Source organism: Orbicella franksi, chromosome 14 (assembly GCF_964199315.1).
Source record: "Orbicella franksi chromosome 14, jaOrbFran1.1, whole genome shotgun sequence".
Lineage (NCBI taxonomy): Eukaryota > Metazoa > Cnidaria > Anthozoa > Scleractinia > Merulinidae > Orbicella > Orbicella franksi.
In genome coordinates this window covers 11,953,179-11,976,720 of record NC_138158.1, presented here as the reverse complement: position 1 = coordinate 11,976,720, position 23,542 = coordinate 11,953,179, and the positions used below count along the sequence as shown (strand labels likewise).

At 38.4% G+C, this 23,542-nt stretch overlaps 2 protein-coding genes and 1 long non-coding RNA gene across 5 annotated transcripts in view; 1 reads left to right on the top strand and 2 right to left on the bottom strand.

Moving 5' to 3' along the window:
• LOC145467699 (G-protein coupled receptor 143-like) overlaps positions 1–23,542 on the bottom strand; it is an 88,383-nt gene that overhangs the window by 10,102 nt on the left and 54,739 nt on the right. The window contains exon 8 of one of the 2 annotated variants that reach the window (XM_081451304.1): positions 17,535–18,376. The exons of the other annotated variant lie outside the window; for it this stretch is intronic. Within the exon in view, the coding sequence (XP_081307430.1) occupies positions 18,059–18,376 (318 nt within the window). The 3' untranslated portion in view covers positions 17,535–18,058. Of the gene's footprint in view, positions 1–17,534; positions 18,377–23,542 lie in introns of those variants that run through there. 2 annotated transcript variants of the gene reach the window in all.
• Positions 1–23,542, bottom strand: part of LOC145467730 (uncharacterized) — a 256,990-nt gene that overhangs the window by 202,866 nt on the left and 30,582 nt on the right. The gene's annotated exons all lie outside the window — the stretch shown is intronic.
• On the top strand, positions 1,987–15,165 carry LOC145467768 (uncharacterized). 2 transcript variants are annotated; one of them, XR_014042108.1, is made up of 4 exons: positions 1,987–6,657; positions 8,820–8,904; positions 9,294–9,417; positions 13,102–14,011. It is a non-coding gene; the product is annotated as an uncharacterized LOC145467768 (long non-coding RNA). The 2 variants fall into 2 exon arrangements; XR_014042109.1 differs by lacking the exons at positions 1,987–6,657; positions 8,820–8,904 and adding an exon at positions 14,189–15,165 and having other exon boundaries at positions 8,918–9,417; positions 13,102–13,864.

The following is a 23,542-nucleotide window of genomic DNA, read 5'->3' as shown; positions in this document are numbered from 1 at the left end:
ATGGCGCGCGAATCGCGTGTCAACTCAACATTATCTTGATGTCATGTGACTTCTTGCCTCGATAATTAATTTATTTGACAGAACTTGTCAACTCTCAATTAAGTAATTAATATGCAAAACAATCTTTCTCGCGCAATAACTAGCGGCAGATATAAGATTTTTTCGTGGAGTTTTTTTTATCTAAAAGATTACTTTAAGATTTATCCAACCGCTTAAAAAAGTAAAATTATGCAAAATTGCACATTTTCCCCTTACTGATACCTTAAGGGACAAAAGAGTGACAGAACTTTTCATCTTTGCAATAAGAACCCAGTCACAGTCGTGCATGACTAACTGTGGCCACCTTCCTTGGTTTAAATAAGCTAATCAAAATGCATGAACTAGGTGTGGTGAAAATATCAAGCATCATTTAACCTGTTGGTCAGTCAACAACTCCACCTCTCACATTTCTTTTCATAATTATTTTGGATTTGCCAGGCTTGAACGGATGCCATAAGAAAGTTGTTGAAAACATGTCAAAAAATGCTGAAAAAAAATTAGTTTCGTGGCCTGTGTTAGAAGTGCACCACTGTAAATGCAATGATAAGTATTTTATTAGTATGTCCAAAAGGCATCTACCTGTCAAAAATAGAATTTCTCAAACTAATTCTAACTTTGGTTATTTTGCCTTTGTAACAATACAAATCTCAAGATTATAGTGGTTTTACAACACAGGCTAAAAACAGGCCCTAAAATATAATTTTCGAAAATGTTTGGATAAAGCAACGGTTTGTATCATCGTGAGCATTGCAGATAATTCAAGCCAATTAATTCAAGGTCACAAGTCAGATTGTTTTGGTTCGCCCGTGTATAGAAAGATTCACATGTATAAGGTTCCAGTTGATAGTGATAATGGTAATTATACCTGCTCATGAAAACACCAGTTGCATAAATTCCAGTCTAGCCATAAATAAAAAAAAAGATCTGTAATCTTCTTTGTCATAACTGAATTATGTTATTGAACTAGCATGAGGCCCGTGTTGGTAAAACATTGGTCGATATGGCGAGATCCATAGACTTGTATAAAAAAGAAATACCCATATCAGTATCCGACGTGAGTTTTATTCCATGTTCAATGCTAAATTCCTGGCGGGTGTGCCTACTAACGAGGACTAACAATAGAGCTATAAATCAATGAACATAATAAATCCCTCTAAGATTCTCCAACCGAAACAAGTGATAGGTTGTCGAGGTATCACTGAATTCCTAATTTTCAACCTTCTGCTTTCATTTCATCGTTTCTCCCGGTTAATAACAGGCACCCCTTGTAGCTAGTTCCAGCCGATCCCAGCAATGCAAATCTCATTAGCAGTCAGTGCTCTGTCTGATAGCCATAACGAGTACTTTTAAGGGTATCAAGTCTTATATCGGAGATTCGGTGATATTTCTTTCTAAAAACAAAAACTGAAATAGTGTTCAACATAACCTGCCTCAGCACGTTTGCGAAAATCTATTGGTTCCTTTCAGAGGTTTCTTTAAGAGCACTCGGCTAACCTCCAGGTACGATTTCCGTACAGCTCCATACATTAATTATGTATGCAACTATCTCGAACTATCACAGACTCAAATAGCAATCGTGAAAAGAACGAGTCAGTCAAAAAAATTGCATGCACAATTAATGTAAGGGGTGGTGCGAAAATCTCGCCAACCTCCTTGTCAAAATAAGAGAGCCCCTCTGTCAGTTTTGTCCGCATAGTATAACTTCCACTGACAGAACCGCTATGATAACGATGACGACCACAAAGCGCTTTGTTGTGTATTGAATAAGTCACAAAGCGCTTTGTGGTGTTTTGAATAGGCCACAAAGCGCTTTGCGGTGTTTTGAATAGGCCACAAAGCGCTTTGTGGTGTGAAAAATTGGAAAAACCAAATTATTTTAGAAAATAGCAGTTTTCAATGTTAAATCCCAAAATAAAAACACCACGTAGCGCTCTGTGGTGTTTTCAATAGGCCACAAAGTGCTCTGTGGTTTTTCGACTACTACTGCTGTTTTCGTAAAGCAAAGCGAACTAGGAACAGTTAGAAAGCACTCCGGCCATAAAATCTACTCGACAAGAAACTTTCTGTAATAAATGTCCGATGCTACAGGAGACGGCTTACCCAAGAAGGTTCAGTCAGTCAGCCTCAACAAACGTATACTGAGAAGAGGGCTTTTGCGAACCGGATTTCGTGTGAGTACGTGACAAGATTGGGAATAGAGAAATATTGCGCAGATTGAGTGGTAGTTTTACAGCACCGAAACTAAAATTGGTTACACTGCTTCTCAGAAATTTTGTTTTGCCTCTGTAATATCATTGAACGACCTGAACGATTTGAGGATAATCAAAGCGCGGAGTTTAATATTGGCTGGCCGGGAACACGCAGTTCGCAAAGCGGAGAGCAACCACTGTTTAAATCTTAGATCGAACTTTCATGTTGAATTTGAAACTGAAAATACACTAAGCGGTCAATTTCCGATAGAAATCTTGTGAGGTAAATGCAATTCTTGCAAGTAGTCGCTGCATATTTACGTTCAGAGTCACTCTGGTTTAGAGTAAAGACATACAAAGTCAAATACTGCTTCCGTACGCTACCCCTCCAAAAATCAATTTTGCTCGAAGACCGAACTGCAACGGAGTTTAGTTACCAGTCTTATGCTGCGTGTTATTAGATAGATCGCATGATATGATTGGCTTCGTACATCACATTACGTCAGAGGACATGTCTGCCACATAGGACATAACTGCAACGGTACAAATGTAACCATGAACCGCGCTCGGCCCATGGCCGCGCGGTTAAAAATAAACCCCGGGTAGAACATGAACCGCACTTGGCCCATGGCCGCGCGGTTAACATGAAGATCTTTTAGATCTTATAACCGCGCTTTTAAAATTTTAACTGTTTTCTTAGCACTACCGTCGGAACGCAGTGCACATTCCAAAGCAGTCATTGATGATTCTTTTCTTACTGTAGACACCACATCACTTGATCAATACAAACTGTACTATTGCGCCATCAGTCGTAGCCGTTGTGAACTCTCCGATGACGTAATAGTCCCAATCTGGAACTTTCTTCGGGATATGTATGGGCATGAAGATACGAGCACTACTAACAACAACTTTCTTTCTTAAAAGTCACGATTAAACTTAATCGTTTTTTCCTTGAGTAAAGGGCTAGCAAAGAAGTCACACGAGTCACATAATTCAAGAATTACGTTATCCACGGCTATCTTTAGTACGGTGTTTTTTTTCCTACCAATGAAGTAATCCTTGCACGTTCTGACACGTTCTTTGCTTGGCTTGCCAATATTTCATTTTCCTTCCGATCTCTGAACTCGCTTCAATAAAAGAGCTCGACAATTCACTTCTTCTTGTCTAAAACTACGAAAAAGACTCGCTCCTGGCGAAATAAACTTGCAAAGTAAACAAGATCTTATTTGTCATGGAGGGGGACATGGGGATATGCGGTGTTGCGGTGTTGATGTTCTTTAATGCGGTGATGCGGTTAATAAAATCTCAACTTGCGGTGTTGCGGTGATCTCAAACCCTACGGTGTGCGATGTTTGTGTTTTTCACGCTGCGGTGTTCGGCGTAAAATGGGGTTGACTAGCCTACACGACTTCTACGGTTCGTGACATTTGTAGATTTGCCGTTCTCTGTTCGGTCACTCGACTTTTCTTGTCGCTTCACTCGTGTTCATGAAGGGCACTTCATGTTGTGTAATAAGGAGGAATTTTAAGAGGAGTTGAGCCGTTAGATCGTGCTATGGCAAATTTTTATAGGTCATAGGTCTGTATGGCTTCCGCTGTTATCTGCATGTCGACTCCTTGAGTTTGACACCTCTGTAATTTGCCATGTGTTTATGCATTGTTTAGTGCGATGTTCGTGTTTTTCACGCTGCGGTGTTCCGTGAAATGAAATTGTTTGCGGTGCTGGAGTTTTTTTATTTGCACTTCTCAAACCTAAATTTGACCTAACTTTCGCATGTTAACTTCGTTAATCCATGCTAATTTATGACAAACACGTACCATTGAGGTTAATAATTTGTAACAAAATACAGACCATCACTTTCTAGTCAATCTTCAATATGCTTCGGCAGCCAATCCGAAACTGTTTTCATTTATACGTAACTTGACAAGTAACTCGACCTCTGCCACCCGGAGCTCAGTGTTCGGTAGACACGTGGAGGAGCGAGGACAGAAACAATCCTGAAAATTCTGGAAACGCCAAGGCCGAATATAATGTATTATTGACTGCGCAGCTTTTTTCTATACCGCTCTATACCCGCTCCAAGGTCCTGCGACTTTCTTGACCTTCTATTTTTTCAAACGATTATCGATATCGAACGCAAACGGAGCTAACTCCGGAAAGCAGTACTTTCAGTCAAGATAGGGCTTCAGTCAGAGGGTTTATACACCAAGAAAAGTGAGCGAAGTAAAAGAAGAGAGGGATCTGGGGGTAAAAGCCATCTCTCGAGGCTCTTCTCTTTTTTCTTCGTCCGCTTCCTAGTTTCGCGCAAGGTTTCTTCACAAGATCAAGAAAACTGATTTACAGGCATCAGCAGTATCGACATATGCGCAATGAAAAGCGTTGTGATGTGTTTATTTTGTGGAAAACTGTTGAGGCATAAAAGTATTATTTTAAGTGTAGATGAACGAATCATGGCGCTGAAAATACGTGTTGCGGTGACGGTGTTTCGTTGACTTTTCTTGCGGTGATGCAGTGTTCGTTAATTTTTTTTGCGGTGTTGCGGTGTTCAGAACCCCCCCCCCCCCCCATGTCCCCCTCGTCATGTAGCGAAAGTGAAAGCTGCAACGTCACTGCATTCATTTAACGTATTTATTATTCCCTTCGATAAAACCAAAAGAATATATTTTACACACAATAAAGAAAACAATATCCGTAGCATTGTCTGTGTATTAATGTTTCAACAGCTTTTGTCGAATAAAAATCACAGGTTGCGTGATTCAAAATTTGGCCGAGAGAAAGTTTGGGTCTGGTCACCGACAAAACTAAAAAAACAAGATCTTTTAGATCTTATAACCGCGATTTTAAAATTTAACTGTTTTCTTAGCACTACAGTCGCAATGCAGTGCACATTCCAAAGCAGTCCTTGATAATTCATTGATTACTGTAGACACCACATCACTTGATCAACACAAACTGTATTTAATATTGCACCATCAGTCGTACCCGGGCAGGTCTTTTTTGCAGGGTGCAGGTTGCAGGTTGCAGGTTGAAATTTAATTATAACTGGAAAACCGCTGGCACTAAAAATAATTAATAACCTATACACTCGTCGGGGGTTCTTACATAAGGTAGTTCGCCTCTTTCACATAATGAAAACACGATTGATCCGCTATAAGTACTTATCGATGGACACGCTGAGACCAGTGAAATCTCTTCAAAGCCATCTGAATGGCCGCTCCACAGATGTTTCCATCGATTCCAGAATTGGCTCGGGTCTTCCTATAGGACTCCACGTGTGAATTTTTATTTTAGCTTCCCATTTATGTATGCAAATTAGGACTATTTAAACGCTACGGTTTTCTAGCGCGCCAATCTTTTCAACGTTTTCTAAAGCTTCAAGTTAATATTGTTACGGAATCCATTTTTATTTATTTTTCTAGTCGAACCTCGCTCGATCTTTCAAAACTCAACGGGCTCCTCGAGTCTCTTCAACAGCGCGTGAGTTCGAAATCTCTAGGCGTAGCGTCAACAGGAAGTGTAAGCTACACTTCCCTTAACAACAGAAGATTGCCATCACAAATAAAGCAAATAAATTAAAAAATGAAATAATATAAGATCTTAGCGGAGCTCCGGCGGCCCGAAGGGCCGCCAAGCGGAGCCCCATACCCATATAGGGAAGAAAAGGAAACCCATGAATTGATTTTCTCATGGTTATCATGGCTAGCGGTATTGCTCGTGGGCGCGTACGCACGACGGCGACGACGACGACGACGACGACGGAGTCGCGCAAGATGGCGGCCATACTCCAGCTAATAGGTTGACAGAGACATACACCCTCGGTTTGTAGCGGAAGAATGCCATTTTTCTTGGCGGGATTTTTAAAGATAAACGATAGCGGAGGTTGATCTAATATTTTTAAGACAGGGTTCCAGTCAAGCAATAAACAGAAAGCAAGAATTAACAGGTAAAGAAGTAGCGAAGAAGATCGCGAAAAAGACTGAGCGGGCCAGCGCTGGGGAAGGAGGCGAGACAGTACTGAACAATGCCGTGAATTATAGCTAGTCAAGGGCTAGAGAAAGGAGGTGAAATAATACCGAACAATGCCGTGAACCAAAGCTAACGAGGGCTATAGAAAGGAGGCGAAAGTACCCGACAAATTGATTCAGAAGACTGCCGAACTCCCCATGGCCAAGTTCAAAATTCGCGCGAACGTGATGCTGTGCAGCCGTGCAAGAAAATTCAAAAGTCACCCGATTTGGTCAGGTGATGAACAAGAGAAATCAAACGTGCCCGAGTGTTTTAGGGAAATTATAAAACAGTAAGCGTAGCGGAAAGAAATGGTTGATTCGTTGATCTATCGAAAATATAACTTCAGTTCAGTCTTCACAACTTTTGCTGCAAGTTTCTGCCCGGAAGATTTACACTGGCCGAACTGAATTGCCAACTTGCGGTAAGTGACTTTTGTTGTTGCGTTTGCTATGAAAATTAACAAGTTGCCTCGGCGATATAAGCTTATTTTCATTTGGTATCCATTAAAAGTCTTCCTGATTTGAAGCCATGCTGTAAGAGATTTTAAAAATTGCATCGTTTTAATTTCGCTCGTCTCTAAACAATAACACGGGGGTCGCTTTGGAGGTTGCTGTACGTTGTAAACAAGTTAAGTTTTCTGTCGATTTTCGTCGCCAACTTAAGCTTATAACCTCACGTCTGAAAATAAGCTTAACCAAAACCGTACTTGTAAACACGGCCGGGCGAGTTTTGAAGTTTTCTCTGAGTTAGTTAGCACTGCCGCTTCGTAGACTGCTAAAATTTCTTCCTCTGTTGTTGAAAACCAAGGAAGGTTTACAAACCATTTTAAGCCGAAGCGAACAGGATTTGCTAAATTTAATTTTGTTCCTATTTGAATATTTGCATATTGTGATTACAAAGTGTGGAGAGTTCCTCGTTTTGTTAGTTAAATTTATTCGGTTTGGCGAAATGCTTTTGTGAATTCCGAGGTTAATTTGGTTGAAGACTGGTAAAGCTACTGCCAATAAAATGACTGCAAAGCTAAATTAAGCCGTCGGCAAAAGTACAGACTCTCGGTAATATTCAAATTTAAACGTGAATAATTTTTAAACTTTAACACCGCAAGCTTAAACGAATTATCTTTATCCTCTCTTTTATTCGGTCACCTTTCATTGAGAAGGGATTTGCTGTTGATACTCGAGCTCAGATGTAGTGATATGCATCTTGTGTTTATAATGTAGATTTCCTCGTTTTATTTTGTTGTCTGTCCAATTAGTTCGGTTTGGTGAAATGCTTATATAGTCCAAAATGTCGAGTAGACGACTATGCATGGCAATCCTGTCTGCAAATAAAGCTGTGCTTTGATTTTGATTGGCTATTTCATTTTATTTGTGCCATTGCCTTTGGTTGGGGGTACATGGACCCTATTTTCTTAATAAGAGGTTATTCCCCAATGCGGTATTTACACTTAATATGGAAATGTTCCTACTAAGTGACATGGTACTAATTAATTCGGTAAATTGAACAGTGTAATAGAAGTTCTTGCCCTGACCATTTCTCGGTAATAAGAATAACTTTTACATACATATATACACAATTTAGTTGGAGAGAGCATTCTCCTATCTCCACTCTCTCTCTCTCTCTGCTCTCTTCTTCACACTAATTTTTTATTAACTAACTTATTAAATGAATGTCACTGACTGTTTTCTTTGTTGTGCATGCATACTTTTTTGCTCGTTGAAGAAAGTTTCAGTTTCTTCCTGGCTGTACAGTTTCCTTTCTCCTGTCCTGTACCAATTTGATTGTGAGATAACTTTGTGAATTCTCTATTCTCCTTAAATTTTATCTCATCAGGTTGATAGAATGCAGTCTCAGAGTGTTCCATCATTGTCTTCAGTCGCTACAATTTTCCGGAAAAAAGCAAGTTTTCTTAATTTCCTTTTACTTTGTGTTAGGACTTTTTAGCATGCCTGTAATTGGCCCATGGGCATTACGGGAGAATAATTTTCAAGTAAAGAATTACATTCGTTTTAGTGTTGATTATTTTAAATTGTTATGAATTAGGCATTTCTTTTTATTTTTTATTTTTTATATTTTTTATTTTAGTCGCACGCGATGTTTTATGATTTTACTGAGGTATACTATGTAAATGTAAATAATGCACTGGAATTGGCCAATCAGAGTGCATTATATCGGCTTTAAACACAAACCATATATAATAAATGACTTGTATGTGAATGATATTTTTATTACAGAGAACTGGACAGGGCAAGAACTTCTTTTGTGAATTTATATATTAATTCCTCTTAGTGCTGTCAAAATGTCTCAGGAACCTTCATTTCTGATAATCTATTATTTTCCACCATACCTACAGCACAGAAGCTCACCAAATCCTAACTGATAACTAACATGTGTGTATCTCTAGCCTTTGCTGTGTGCTACATGTATATTCTGTTATCTTGCCTTAACTGCTAGAAACAATTTTGACAGAGCTATTGCAACAGTTTCACTTAAATTGAATTCCAGTAACAGCGCTACATGTAGCAGTGTTATTGAGTATGAACTTTATGGAGGATTTTAAACTTTTATTTTTTATGATTACAGACGACAACAAAATATACATGTGTATACATAACCTGATGTTGGTGTTGGTAACAAACTGTAGTTCATAATGGTCATCCTATTACAGGTAAGGGAGAAAAGTTCAGAGAGTTTAGAACATTTCTTCCCCCGGCACACCTTCTGTCTATAGGTGCAATAATTGAGAGGTTATATATATATACGAAGAGTAATGTAAAGTTACTGTATAAACTTAGCATTAAAATCTGACATTTCAACGCCTCCTTTGCTAAAATTAGTCACGATTTAATTGTTATCACTCCCTGTGAATTCATAGAGATTCCAGAGGCAAATTATCACCTAATGTGGAAGTCCTGTCTTCAAGTGAGGGAAAATGACACAAAAGAGTTACAATGAGAGTAAAAAGAATTGTGAATGTTGATATGGTGTACATTATACATCATGTAAAGGTATTTGGTGAGTGCCAAAGGCATAACATTTCATGTATTGCTTTTTCAGGACAAATTATATAACAGTGACGTTTTAAAAGGTGTGATCAGAAAAATAATGAGTACATTGTCCAGGCAACACCAGTTTATGGACGGCATATGCAGACAGTAAGAGGAACTGTAAACGCTACCACGTAAGTTAGTTCTATGCTTATGACTTCTTGTTCTTGGATTTTGTGTCATTTCATCACAACAACCCTCCAAGTTAAGTTTTTTCCTTAGTGGCCATTTGGCCACTGACTGTTCAGGTTTGGTCGCCAATGAAAAATTTTAGTCGCCAAAATATATGCGTAAATTAATAATTAATTAATAATAAATAATAATCTTATTATTATCTAACTGTATTATTAAATAACATTTTCCTTGAACCACCAAGTAAATTGAAGTCCCGTTCAGTGAAAGAACTACCTAATGTTGATTCAAATATGCTTTTATTGGAATGATTGATGATCAAATGAAATAGTTTCTGATCACAATGAAAAAGTACTATATTATTGCAACAGTGTTGTGAGTTGATCACAGTTCTCATTCAGTCATTTTAAATTGATTGGCTTTCACTTTCAATAAATCTTTTACAATGATTATAATAATGCAAATGTACATGCCTTCAAATAGCTCCATCGATTTACAAGTGACACCACAAATATCAAAAGCCAAAGGTTCAGACTATCTTCATTATAAACTCTTGCTTGAGTTTTTAATATTTTATAATCACACTTAAATGGTAACTTAGGAATGACTTGAGCACCCCAAACAATTCAAACTTTCATGCTATGAAATAAAGTTTTTTTTGTTTTTAATCTATACTAGTGACACATATTTACAAGTCTACAGCCAGCACACAGAAATCCATATTTCTGCATTAAAACTTGGAAACCACATGTGGTATGGACTTCAGATTGAAGAAATGGTCTTCTTGATCTTTTTGAGGATTTGAATCATTCCTTCACTGCTGGCGCTGGTTGTGAAATCAACCATCAAGAAGCGTGAGCATGTATGAATGAAACGTATGTTTACCGCCATTTTTCCCACGAAAATATTTGATGAAAATTAAGAAAAAAAGTTGCTTCACAAAACACAGAAATATTTGTGTATATCATTTATAATTCACACAACAGGAGCAGTGCAAACGACACAGATTATACCAAGTTAAAATAAGATAGCCTCATTCGCAGCTGAATGGCGGAAAGTTTTCCAATGTTTATCAAGGCGGCATCAAATTCTTGCTGAGACCATAAAGTGAACACTATTTTTACCTTATCGCTTATGATCTTTTTTAAATGTTCAACCTCGTTTTCCGCTTGAATAAGTAAACGATATAAAACTTCATCTGCAAATTAAAAACTGTATTGAAATGGACAGAAAAGTTCAACCTCAAATTGTTTGTCGTTTTGAATTTAATATGCGAACCGCGGAACGCGAATACTCAACGCGAAAATACTTTCACAAGTTTTAGGGCAATCACTAAGACAGGTTCGTTCACACAAGTGAAATTTATTTACAACTGCGAGCCGCTTTTCATCACAGTTTTATTATTTATAGAATCCCCCGTGCTTGTGTTATCAAGTTTGCTGTAAAGTCAAGTATTTTCGTGTCCACTGAAACAAAATACGTTTCTCAAATACATCTGGATGTATCTCAAATATATTGTGGATCCTGTACCGTCGAGCTTTCCAAGCTTTTGCAATTCCTCTTCTTTTCGATGGCAAATGACCAGATTGCGTGTGTTGTCTCACGCTTCCAGGTAAAATTGTCACGTGCCAAAGTTGAGTCGAGTGGAACGAATTTCGTCACGTCCCAAGCTCGACTGAATGCAATTCCTTGATCTTTGTTTACCGTGTAACATTTCATTTTATTCAGTCTCCATTTCTGTTGGTTAAAATCCCACAACAACTAGCTTTGCAAAGTGAATTCTCAATGCTCAGAACGTTTTTCTTTTCGCTCCGGATGATAGTCCGCTCAAGCTCCTGACGCACAGGTCACGTTAATTTTAGTCGCCGAGCTGGCGACTTGCGTTCTAATTTAGTCGCCAGCTCCAAAATTCTAGTCGCCATGGCGACTAAAATGGTCGCAACTTGGAGGGTTGCACAAGAATAGGTAATGAAAGATGCAATAGTTGTTGCAATATATTTTTGAAGGAAAAGTTATAAGTCTGCCTATGCTGGATAACAGCCATGTGTAAACTGAATGTGAAGCAAACACTCTGTTAAAGATGGGGCAACCCTAAAAGCCAGAAACTGGAATCCGGAATCTGGAACCAAAAACCGGAATCCAGAAACTGGAAACCGGAATCCGCAAATCAAAGATATTAAGTTCTTCAAATACACGAAAATTGTTTTGCTTAGCTTTTTGACTGTAAAGAGTAAGCTGCCAAGTAAAAAGGACCTCAAACTTAACCTTTTTTGAGACAAAAATTCCCCGTCTGTTGAAATCGTGCAACCGTTATTTTTAGTGAGGGCTATGATTATGAGAATCTCAGTAAAGTGCGTCTTAATTTTATTCCAAGCACCTCGAGAGTGTCTAAAATAAGCTTGCTGGTAATTGCCATTTTGTTTAATAAGTGATCTTCAATTTACCGGGAGTATAAGTTTATCCTTTATGTCTAGTAGATACTGAACAAGATAGAAAATTTTATAGAGAACAGGATATCCGTCAGTGGCAGCCCCCTGTACATTGACAGTCACGCCCCCCACTTTCGAAGTCCAAAGGCTAACCCATCTGGTCTAAATATGAAATTTGATTTTTCTAACAGATACAAGACCAATTCCAGATTAACACAATTTCCACACTGATACTGTTACAAATCAGCCTTTCATATTCTTGGCGGCCATCATATTAAAACAATTTGTAGAACTGTTGCACACTTACTTCCGTCTGCTTCTCACTTGCTAACAGATCAGACCACATGTTGTTAAAAGATGCTAAAAGGCTGCCAGAAACTCACTGCAATAGCCTATAATAGCTTGTTGTTAATGTGCTGCTCACCAGTCTTCTCAGAGCAATTTGATCTAGACAAGAAGCGGGCTCTCACCAGGGCCAGCTTGAACAAAAGATGGGTAACTTAGCCTATGAGCAGGCTCTCGTGTTTGGGCTGGGGGTGTGAGTGGCAGAGCCGCATGAAGGCTCTTGGTGACATGCCAATGCAGAAAAACACTAGACACCTATTTAGCCTGCTCAGACACTAGAGACAGATACTAGAGCCTGCTAGCAGGCTATGAGTAACTCTATCCACCCAAAAAATCAGTATCCCTGACTGGATAGTGATGTACCCAATGGATAGCTTTATGCAGCTTTTGAACCGGGCCAGATATATAGCTAAGGGTTGTTCAGAACTATTCAATAATTTTTTAGCAATTACAGTCTGTGGCTGAAGTAAAGCCAAGAAAATAAATAACAAAATAATTTTTACTCATGTTTATTTATTAGAAATTGCTGAAGTGAATTATTTCTATCATCATTCATAATATCTGGATTCCAGATTCTGGTTTTTGGTTCCGGATTCCGGATTCCAGATTCTGGATTCCGGATTTCGGTTTCCAAATTCAGTGTTTTAGGGTTGCCCCAGATGATGTATGTGCATATGTTAATCTTGAATAATCTGAAATTTCAGAGAGTTTAAAAATATCATATCATATCTGTGATGGTTCTGAGGTGGAGGGCTGTTACATGTACATGTAAATGTCTCATGCACGATTTTTCACTCGTTATGATTCAGGTGCAAATAGTTTCTGTATCTGTTGATGTGCAACAATCTACACCAATATTTCAACTTAATAATGTACAGTGTATATTAATTAACCAAATTATGCTGTTTTTAGTTGACCAGTGCTACTACATAGTAATGTGATATTGAAGGGCACAAATTTAAAAACACGCCCAGTGTCAACTTGTCAAGTATATGAACTGGCCAGACAGTGTAGATTAAAAATTCTCTGAAAGGTAAGATGTTTCTTAAACATTATTTTGTAATTAATGATTTCTCAGACATTTTTTTCTTTAAGAAAAGATTCATACCCCACATGGAGGTTTTTTCTCTATTAGAGCTCTTGATTCCTGATACTTTGATTTGGAATTTCTAGACTGGCCATGAATGGGTGTTGGGTGTGAATATCTTCTGGAACTGCACATTCATTCATTGAGTAAGCAAGAACATCAGTATTTATCCTGACAAACTCTGATTTTCTTCTGGAAGCTGAACTCATATACAGTTGTGCAGTTATATGTACAACCAAACAGCCTGGATGACCCTGTGATTGGGTCTGTGCACATTGTTGTAACCCTCAATGTTCCAGTTTCTTGTTTGAAGCAAATTGCATTTGCTCTTGAAAGCAAGTGGCGAAGTTCATAACAGTTCTGTAAGTTTACTTTGTATTTCAGGGCAGAGCCTGCCACAGTGAAAGTTGGAGTACCAACCCCTAGCATTTGATTCACTACTAACACTCAGTAAACAACTAACAATGAAGTACACTGTATATCAAAGAAAGGAATTACATGCCTGCTCCTGTCAGTCAATATATGAACAGTTTACAGATGGGGAGCCTGTATTAAAACATCCAAGATTTTCAAAGCAACCATGTCCTGGTGAGATATTTCTGAGGAAATATAAATTTAAGGTCCTTATGATTGCTTATAGGCATTGATTTTTATTGTAAACAATATCTTACTGAGTGTATTTTTCTTGTGTACTAATTGTTGTAGAACACAGACATCACTGTTATGACAGAGATATTAATTTGTGAAAAGTTCTATAAACAAATGCATCTGGGAACAAATTAATTTATCATGGATGCAGCTTCTGAGAGATCCCCAATATTAATGGAACATACACTGTTCATACATGTAAAAGAGTTCAGTAATTCATTACTTATGATTGTAATGCTTTGTTTGGTTTCTCTGTATTTACAGACAACTTGATGGGATTATAGATTCTGCACCAAGTTCATTGAATAAACCGACTTGGAGGTTCAGTTCTGCAGCCCATCCTGTTTGTAGTAATATCATAGCTGCAACATTGTGACAGATACACTGCATTACATTATTAAGAAACACACATTAACTAATTATTTTTAAGTGCCTTTTAAATTAATCAGTTTTTCTTAGAGATAATTTACTCATGGTTTAAATAATTGGCTTTTTGGCTTTAAAATGATATTTATTGAGCTTTTAAATCAATTTTGTGATAATCTGCATTGGACATGGCATAAATTGATATTTTGCCAACACAAAATGGAGAACTGGGTCTTAAGCAAAGTTGCAGGATTAGCATTTTTGTAGAAAGAAAGGGTTGAGAAATTTGTGACATTCTACAGACAGCCTTGCCATTCGCAATGTCCGATAAGGTTAATTTGTTCCATTCTGTTGTAGAAATAGTGTTCTCTAATTTATAAATTATTTCAATCTGTTGTTTAAATGATTGCCTTATAACCCCATGTCTGGCTTTGGTGCATGTAGGATATTGATGTATTTTTTAGCCATTTTGCTGTAAATTATCTTCATTGATGTGTCAATCAAAACATATCTTGGATATGCTGGGCTCTTCTGACAAATGTACCTATGCCTGATAACCTTGGAGTGCATTTGGTTGTGTAGTGCAGACAAAATACATGTACATAATATAACTTCCTCTTAGCTTACTGATAATTCTTGGTATAATTTAATCATAGCAAAATTAATTAATGGAACCCAATAACAGCTCTTGTAGTCCACAATACCAGTCGAGAAAAAGAACAAATCACATTGAAATTGAATAATAAAATTATTATTAGAAGCCTATGCAAGTATTCATGATCTGCAAAAAAAAAAAATATCGTAAGTACCATTCATGCGAGGGTGATTTTGCTTATTGCAAACCCTTCCAGCAGGAGGAGACTCCATACAATAGTGAAGACGGCTAAAGTATTTTTGGGGACAAGTTAGAAAACAAAACTTTCCAACTTTTCACATATGTATACTGTTTTGGTATTTTTGTGAGATTTCATTTGGTAGAGATTCAGGGACTGAGTATATTGTAACCACAGCATTTCAATCAGTCCCCACAACAAAAAAATGTGTAAACTTCTTTTGTGTGGGAATCCCCATGTTAACTAAGGAAGAATATAATGATTAATAACAATGCCTTGTCTTTCTGAATAAGGTAGGTAGGAAAGAACAAGAAATGCCACCAAAAAGCACAGAAGACAGTTCTGTTCTGTGATCAAGATTTTTGGTGGCTTCCAAGAAATCCTTGAAATCATGGCTCTATATTTCATAATCACACCATCTTACACCTCGATCTGCTGATGTAATACTAGTTCCGGCTGAAACTATTAAATCATTCGCAATTTACTTCATACATGTACATGTTGGATTATTTTCATTAGTAACAACATTCCGAAAAATAACTGAGGAGCTCCGCTTTTAGGCTGGCCTAAATCTATATATCAACCGTCGGAATATACTAGCACAAGCTCAGTGTGCTTTCATTTTGGTACAGTCACAGGGAAGAAACCAAATTCAGCAGATATTTCAGATGATATTTCAGATGTTTCTTCAAAAACAATAATTCATTGCAGGCTTAAAATTATAGGAATATACTCTCCTCCCATCGCTTCAGCGGGTTTGGCACTTTGGTGGAAGCTACCTTTCTGAGCGATTGTAAACCGTGTCATGTAACAGTCACGGTAAGTCTACCCCCTGTACGTTTCTTTTAAGGGTCAGCGGTTTTCCAGTTATAATTAAATTTCAACCTGCACCCTGCACCCTTCAAAAAAGACCTGCCGGTCGCAGTCGACGTGAAATCTCCGATGGCGTAATGGTCTTAATCTGGAACTTTCTTCGGGATATGAATGGGCATGAACGATACGAACGTTACAATAATAAAACCCTTAAAAGTCATGATTAAATTTAATTGGTTTTTCCATGAGTAAAGGGCTAGCAATGTAGTCACACGAGTCACACAATTCAAGAATTACGTTATCCACGGCTATCTTTAGTACGGTGGTTATTTCCCTACCAATGACGTAACCCTTGTGCGTTCTGACACGTTCTTTGCTTCGCTTGCAAATATTTAATTTTTCTTCCGATCTATGAACTCGCTGCGATGAAACAGCCAAAGAATTTACCCCATTTGCCTAAAACCACAAGAAATACTCGCAAAATTGCAAATAAATTAATGACCGTCGCTTCTGGTGAAATAAACTTGCAAAGTAAACACGATCTTATTTGTCACATAGCGATAATAAACGCTGCAACGTCAGCGCATCCCATGGTTGACGTAATACCTTCTTTTAGCGTATTTATTATTCCCTTGGAATCCAATGCTTCGATAAAACCAAAGGAAAATATATTTTACTCACAAAGAAAACAATATCCGTAAAATTGTCCTTGTATTAATGTTTCAACAGCTTTTGGCGAATAAACATCACACGTTGCGTGACTCAAATTTGGGGGAGACGGAGTTTGGGTCTGGTCACTGACAAAACGAAAAAATCATGAACACGAACATGAACCGCGATCGGCGACCCATGGCCGCGCGGTTAAAAAATGAATAAACCACGGGTAGAACATGAACCGCGCTCGGCCCATGGTTGCACGGTTAATAAGCCCCGGGTAGAACATGAACCGCGCTCAGCCCATGGCCGTGCGGTTAATAAGGCCCGGGTAGAACATGAACCGCGCTCGGCACATGGCCGCACGGTTAATAAACCCCGGGTAGAACATGAACCGCGCTCGGCCCATGGCCGCGCGGTTAACAAGGTCTCTTTAACCTTACAATGGTAGTCAGTCTTGCCGGACGCCAAAATGTAAAAATGGTCCCATTTGATGTTAAGTTCATAAAATGCATGTTTTTAAAATGTTAATCACCCCTGTTTGTTTTATATTTTTAATCGAGCTACGATGGCCGAAGACCAAGAGTTTCTCTTCCCCTAGTTTTTTTAAAAATTCACCATTGTGGGTGATGAGTGATGAGTGAAGAAGTTAATCACGTATAAGAGAAGTAAAAAAGAAACGGTAAGCAGACCTAGACAGTACTCTACCTTACTCACTGAATATTGCTACGCTACAACTTTACAAATAAGCATAAATATAACACCAGTATCCATATCGAACATAATCGCTAACATTATCTGTACATCCTCTTAAAAAATATCTCAACTATGCAAAAAAAAACATACTCCGTTTACTTTCTGCGTTAAATTAGAACAAATTGACAAGCCTCAACTGCAAAAAAAAAAAAAAATACTCATATTATCGAAGAAGCAATACCAGGAATATAAAATGCTGATATATTTGTATCTGGTCACTGATATGTATTATAAATTAACTAAAACAATATCAAAAGCTGTCTTCACATGTCTTCAGTCTTACTGATGTACAATGTTCGACATAAGCTTAATTGTTATTAGCCTGTTCCAGGCTCTCGGTAGTTAAGAAAGAGCGGAAAAAAGGGCGCTCGTCGTCCCTGATTTTCGCTCTCGCTCCCCCTCTTTTCTCCCCGGCTACCAAGAGCCTGGAACAGGCTACATTGCTACTTACACGTTAATCTTTTAGTCGAGATTGTTTTCATTGTTGGCCTTTCACGTCAGGGGATTCTCAAAATTCAAGATGTGCGGGATAGCATTTCGGGAATTTTGTTCAAGGGCCTTTTTTGCGGAGAAAAACTACTGAATGAAATGTTGCAACGTAAGAACAGAAACAGATAACTCTTCCTCTAATTGCCTTTATGATTTCTCTATTACCATTTTGGATCTCTGTATAAGTTGCGAGGGCTGTTTTACCGTGAGACCACAAATGCAGTTATCTCGTGAACTCTCCTAATAGTTTCACTGGGAAAGGCGCCTGGCTGGGACTGGGCTCTAGCGGGGTTCTGGGGCTGTCAGCCTGAAGCAATGGCGAAATCTCACAAACTGGAATTCTGACTCCAGAACAAGAATTAATAGTCATCTCATCGTGTCTTTGCCGAGCATCACTTCCAGTTATACAATCATAGTTGCTTATGCTGCCAGCTGAATTACTTCGACCAAGGCTCAAAACATGACTACAAAATGAAGCAAACTGCCTGTGTTGTCCATACACTAAACAGTTTAAGAATCCTTGCTGCGTGTTCACTACGGCCTGTGGAGAACACAAAATACTAACATTACCTTAACTCAGGAAGTGGAAATCGGACCTTTAACAAGAATATTCCATGTAAGATTGACTAAGCATGCAGACTGTGATAAGCGTGATACATCCACATGATGGGATAACTTTCAGCAGCCACACGCCCTCATTGAAGAGTAAGGCAAGTGTTTTTGCTGTCTCAGTACACGGACTTCGGTTTGTGGGCAGATAGTGAGGCCGCCACCGCATGGTTAGGGCATTGGTCTTGTAGATGGAGGACCCAACCGTGACCAGGCCGTGTAAATAGCTTGCGGGCTAGTTGGGATCCTTAGCTATGTTGTCCCAATTCACTATACCATATACAGCTCCTAGGGCCGGAAGCGCATAACACAGTTTATAAAACTGGTATCAAGTCTGAACGTTTGGCTGGTCAAGTCAAGGTTTTTTCCTATTACACTCTCCAGCCTTTTCCAGGCGTTCATTGTTAGGGAGCAGAGCAAAAAACGGCGACAGAAACAATTAGTGAGGACTGCGTTGCGGGTCCGTCGCGGGTCCGTCGCGGGAAAGCGTTCCTTGCACCAAGCCCCTCTCTACTTTGTTCACTCGTCATTTTTCACGCTTCACCCGAACTAACTGAACCCCATTTTCCATTACGATACTTCAAGATAATTCTTCAGTTTTACAATTAAAACTGAAATCAATGAAGACCCTGCTAAAAATATATATCTTAAATATATAAATATATGTTATTTGCTGGCTGGGAGATCCGTATGGTGAAAACCTGTGACCGAGGTCTTGAAAATGTGGCCTCGGGCAGCATTTTCAAGCCCGAGGTCACAGTTTTTCACCATACGGACCAACCGTAAGCCGGCAAATAACATGTTTATTTTTTTTTCCTGCAGTAAATTGGTTTTACAGATTACCAATGGGTTTGTTTACGCAGCTCTTGTCACTGAATCGGCTTCCGCGCCGTCTACTAACGATTTGTAAAAAATCTCAGCAACGAGCGGGTAACCCAGGTAGTGGACAAAGAAAGATGTATTAAAAAACAGATTTTTTTCGAACTACTTTCGAACTACTACTCATTTATTTCACCAGTTAAGTTTTCCAAAATTGTTTTCGCGGTGTGAAATTTCGTGCGAAGTTTGAAATTTTACTACAAAAATAATTTCTGTCAGTCGTTGCTTTTAAAACACCTCGTCACTTTTCTACCGTAAATTGAATAGCAGAAAGCGAGAAAATTCGTTAAGTGTATTCCACAGAAATTCTTCTAAATACAGCAACGATCAGAGAGGTAAACTCGACTGAAATTGACTCAAATTTTATGGCGAGAGCTACAAACAATTAAGCAAACTCTCACAACTTCAAAACACTCAAATTGAATTTACTTACAGAGACTTTCCTTGCCATTTTAAAGTGAACAGAGATAACCTTGCGTTGACTAATCGTCGATGGTTGTGTAAAAAAGGCAAAAGATTGACGATTACCGCTAACTTTTAGGAGCGAAATTTAGGCAGCGGGAAAAAAATCCGGCCCGTGGGCCGTATCGTAAAAGCTGGACCGGTCACGTGCGTATGATTAGCCAATCAAATTCGAGGATTTAGGATTCCGGCCCGCTCAGATGTTTGATAAAAAAATAAAATACATTACTTTTTTCTCAAGCATCTGAGCGGGTCGGATTCCTAAATCCTCGAATTTGATTGGCTAATCATACGCACGTGACCGGTCCAGCTTTTACGATACGGCCCACGGGCCGGAATTTTTCTTCGCAGCCTAAATTTCACTCCTAAAAGTTGGCGGTAATCGTCAATCTTTTGCCTTTTTTACACGTCCATCGACGATTAGTCAACGCAAGTTTATCTCTGTTCACTTTAAAATGGCAAGGAAAGTCACTGTAAGTAAATGCAATGGAGTGTTTTGAAGTTGTGAGAGTTTTCTTGGTTGTTTGTAGCTTGGCGCTGTAATGGCGCGTAATCCTGTGTTTCTCTCGCCATAAAATTTGAGTCTATTTCAGTCGAGTTTACCTCTCTGATCGTTGCTGTATTTAGGAGAATTTCTGTGGAATACACGTAACGAATTTCCTCGCTTTCTGCTATTCAATTTACGGTAGAAAAGTCTGATTTCAAGTGATTTTAAAAGCAACGACTGACAGAAATTGTTTTTGTAGTAAAACTTCAAACTTCGCACGAAATTTCACACCGCCGCGCAAAAACAATTTTGGAGAACTTAACTGGTGAAATAAATGCAACTAACACAAAGTAGTTCGAAAAAAATCTGTTCTTTGATACATCTTTCTTTGTCTACTATCTGAGTTACTCGCTCGTTGCCGAGATTTTTTTTACAAATCGTTAGTAGACGGCGCGGAAGCCGATTCAATGACAAGAGTTGCGTAAACAAACCCATTTGTAATCTGTAAAACCAATTTACTGCAGGAGAAAAAATAAACATGTTATTTGCCGGCTTAAGGTCGGTCCGTATAGTGAAAACCTGTGACCTCGGGCATTTTCAAGACCTCGGTCACAGTTTTTCACCATACGGACCTCCCAGCCGGCAAACAACATATATATATATATTTAACTCTTGCAGAGTATCAAATCGCAAACAATTATTTATTAATAAGCACTTAAGAGTGCCTGCCTGTAAAAATCAGACAAATTCTTAATTTTGCGGCGAGGGTCGAAAATTCGATTTCGCTCATATTCTTATGGTAGATAGGCTAGGGCATGACAAAAACTACTATGTAGTTTTTTTTGGCAAAATATCCTTTTATTTCAAAGAAATATGCAAATTACCAAATTCCGTTAAAATCGTCATTTGACGCACCATTTTATTAAACAAATTTGAGAGCCCCGCATGCAAAACCACATCATTCTTCCGTCCTTACAACACTGAAATATTTTTGTGCAATGTTTAAATGTGTACTAGGTTGATTTTAGGGAATGTTGCGTTGTCTTTTTGGGTGCAAAATAATTAAATTTCGAAGACATGTATTTCATTCACTTAAAAGTACTTCGTGAATATAATTAATTTTCACCATGTGCGAAACCTTCAAATGGATTGAGCTTCTGGTGGTTGAATCGCAGAAGGATGGGTCTACAGATTCCCGTAAAAATTTGTTTGGGCAAATGATTGTGAGCGACGCGAGAGCTTTTCAAAGTACGTCAAAAATATCCGTCGTCAAATTCAATTGACGGGTTTATAGACGCATATTTTAGCATGCGCCACATGACTTGACCTATGTTAAGTTGAAATAGACACAGAGCTGATAATTTCGAAATGTTCTAACCTTATTTGCTGTAAAAGGCAGGTCCAAAAGCCGATTTGATGTATTTCTAGCCGATCGTCGCACAAAAAGCAGAAGTTTGCTTTTGTTTACACAACGTTAAAGTCCGATGTACATCGCCTACTGTCAACGTATTATTGGTCGAATACCATGAATCTGTGACCATCTTTCGGCGCATATGATCATCACTGCATCTAAGTCAAAATCGTCCGAGTCATTTGTAGATAGTTCCTTGCTTTGCACTGCGCCAAACTATTACGTTTGATCGATTGCTGACCATTGCTGATAAGCGCGTCGGTGCAGCACAATCTTACAGCCGTTATTTGTTCGTCACGCAATGCTGTCATGGGATATGCTGCGCGTTTGTGAAACAATTTATTCATTGTTTATCTGTTCATATATATATATAATGTGTATATTGATATAATTGACACGGTATTCTATAGTGAACGTGGTCTCGGTCCAAATCACGTTTGTTGAACGTTCTGATGTTTCAGACAACAGCTGATAAAGCTAATGCCTGACTCACTACAAATTTAAAAAAATCGCCATAAACAAATTATAGAGCAATGAAGCAAGAACTAGCTGAAATAAAAATAGGAAATCACAACGTGTGTAATTCGTGAGAAAAACAGACTAAATTTAATTAGTAATTACGTGAGTAAACAAACCCTGGTCATGCCATTTTATTTCGCGTATTTTGTTTGCCTCGTGGCGAGGTATTGGTATGTTTGTAACAGAAAATGGAGGACTGTTGCCAATACAGTCCAAAATTATTGTCCGTAAAATACTCAAAATAAAACCCCTGTTGACCGGTTACCTCTATTAAGCGTCCGCGACCACCTTTTGGTCGTTCCGATAAGGGTTTCTCTATTGTCTTTACCCCTATTAAGCGGCCACCCAAAATTTAAAAACTTTGTTTTGGAAAGGGCGATGGCAGATAAGAGTCTGAAATTGAACGTGACGAGTGATAATTCAAACACACGTCTATCATGGGTGTCTTGAATTGACACCATGTTCACCAAGAAATTTATAACCCGGTGTTGAAAAATATTTAAGGCACACCAACCTCTATAAGTGGCCAACCCCTGTTACGCGGTCACTACCCATTTCCCCGAGGGTAGCCCACTGTATTGAATGTAAAGTTAACCAAAAATAATTGCACAGCGCGAGAAGACCTAGGTACGAGTTTTAGCGCTACAGTATTACGCAGGGCATGCAGGTAGCAGTGGTTGGGTAAAAGATGACAACAGGGGCAATGGCAAACTATTCATTCTTTTCATTTCTTGATTTAATCTGTTCCTACTCAACAAGGTTGTGTGCTCCCAGTGGTTCCAAGTCTTACGGAGCCTTACGTATTAGGATAGAAATTGTCCTACCCCAGCTTCCTAAAATGGGATGACAGCATTGCGTGACGAAGAAACAAGGAACCGCTGCAAGCAAGGATTCAAGTAGCAATAGATCAAACCATGATGATACATACATACATACATACATACATACATACATACATACATACATACATACATACATACATACATACATACATACATACATACATACATACATACATACATACATACATACATACATACATACATACATACATACATACATACATACATACATACATACATACATACATACATACATACATACATACATACATACATACATACATACATACATACATACATACATACATACATACATACATACATACATACATACATACATACATACATACATACATACATACATACATACATACATACATACATACATACATACATACATACATACATACATACATACATACATACATACATACATACATACATACATACATACATACATACATACATACATACATACATACATACATACATACATAC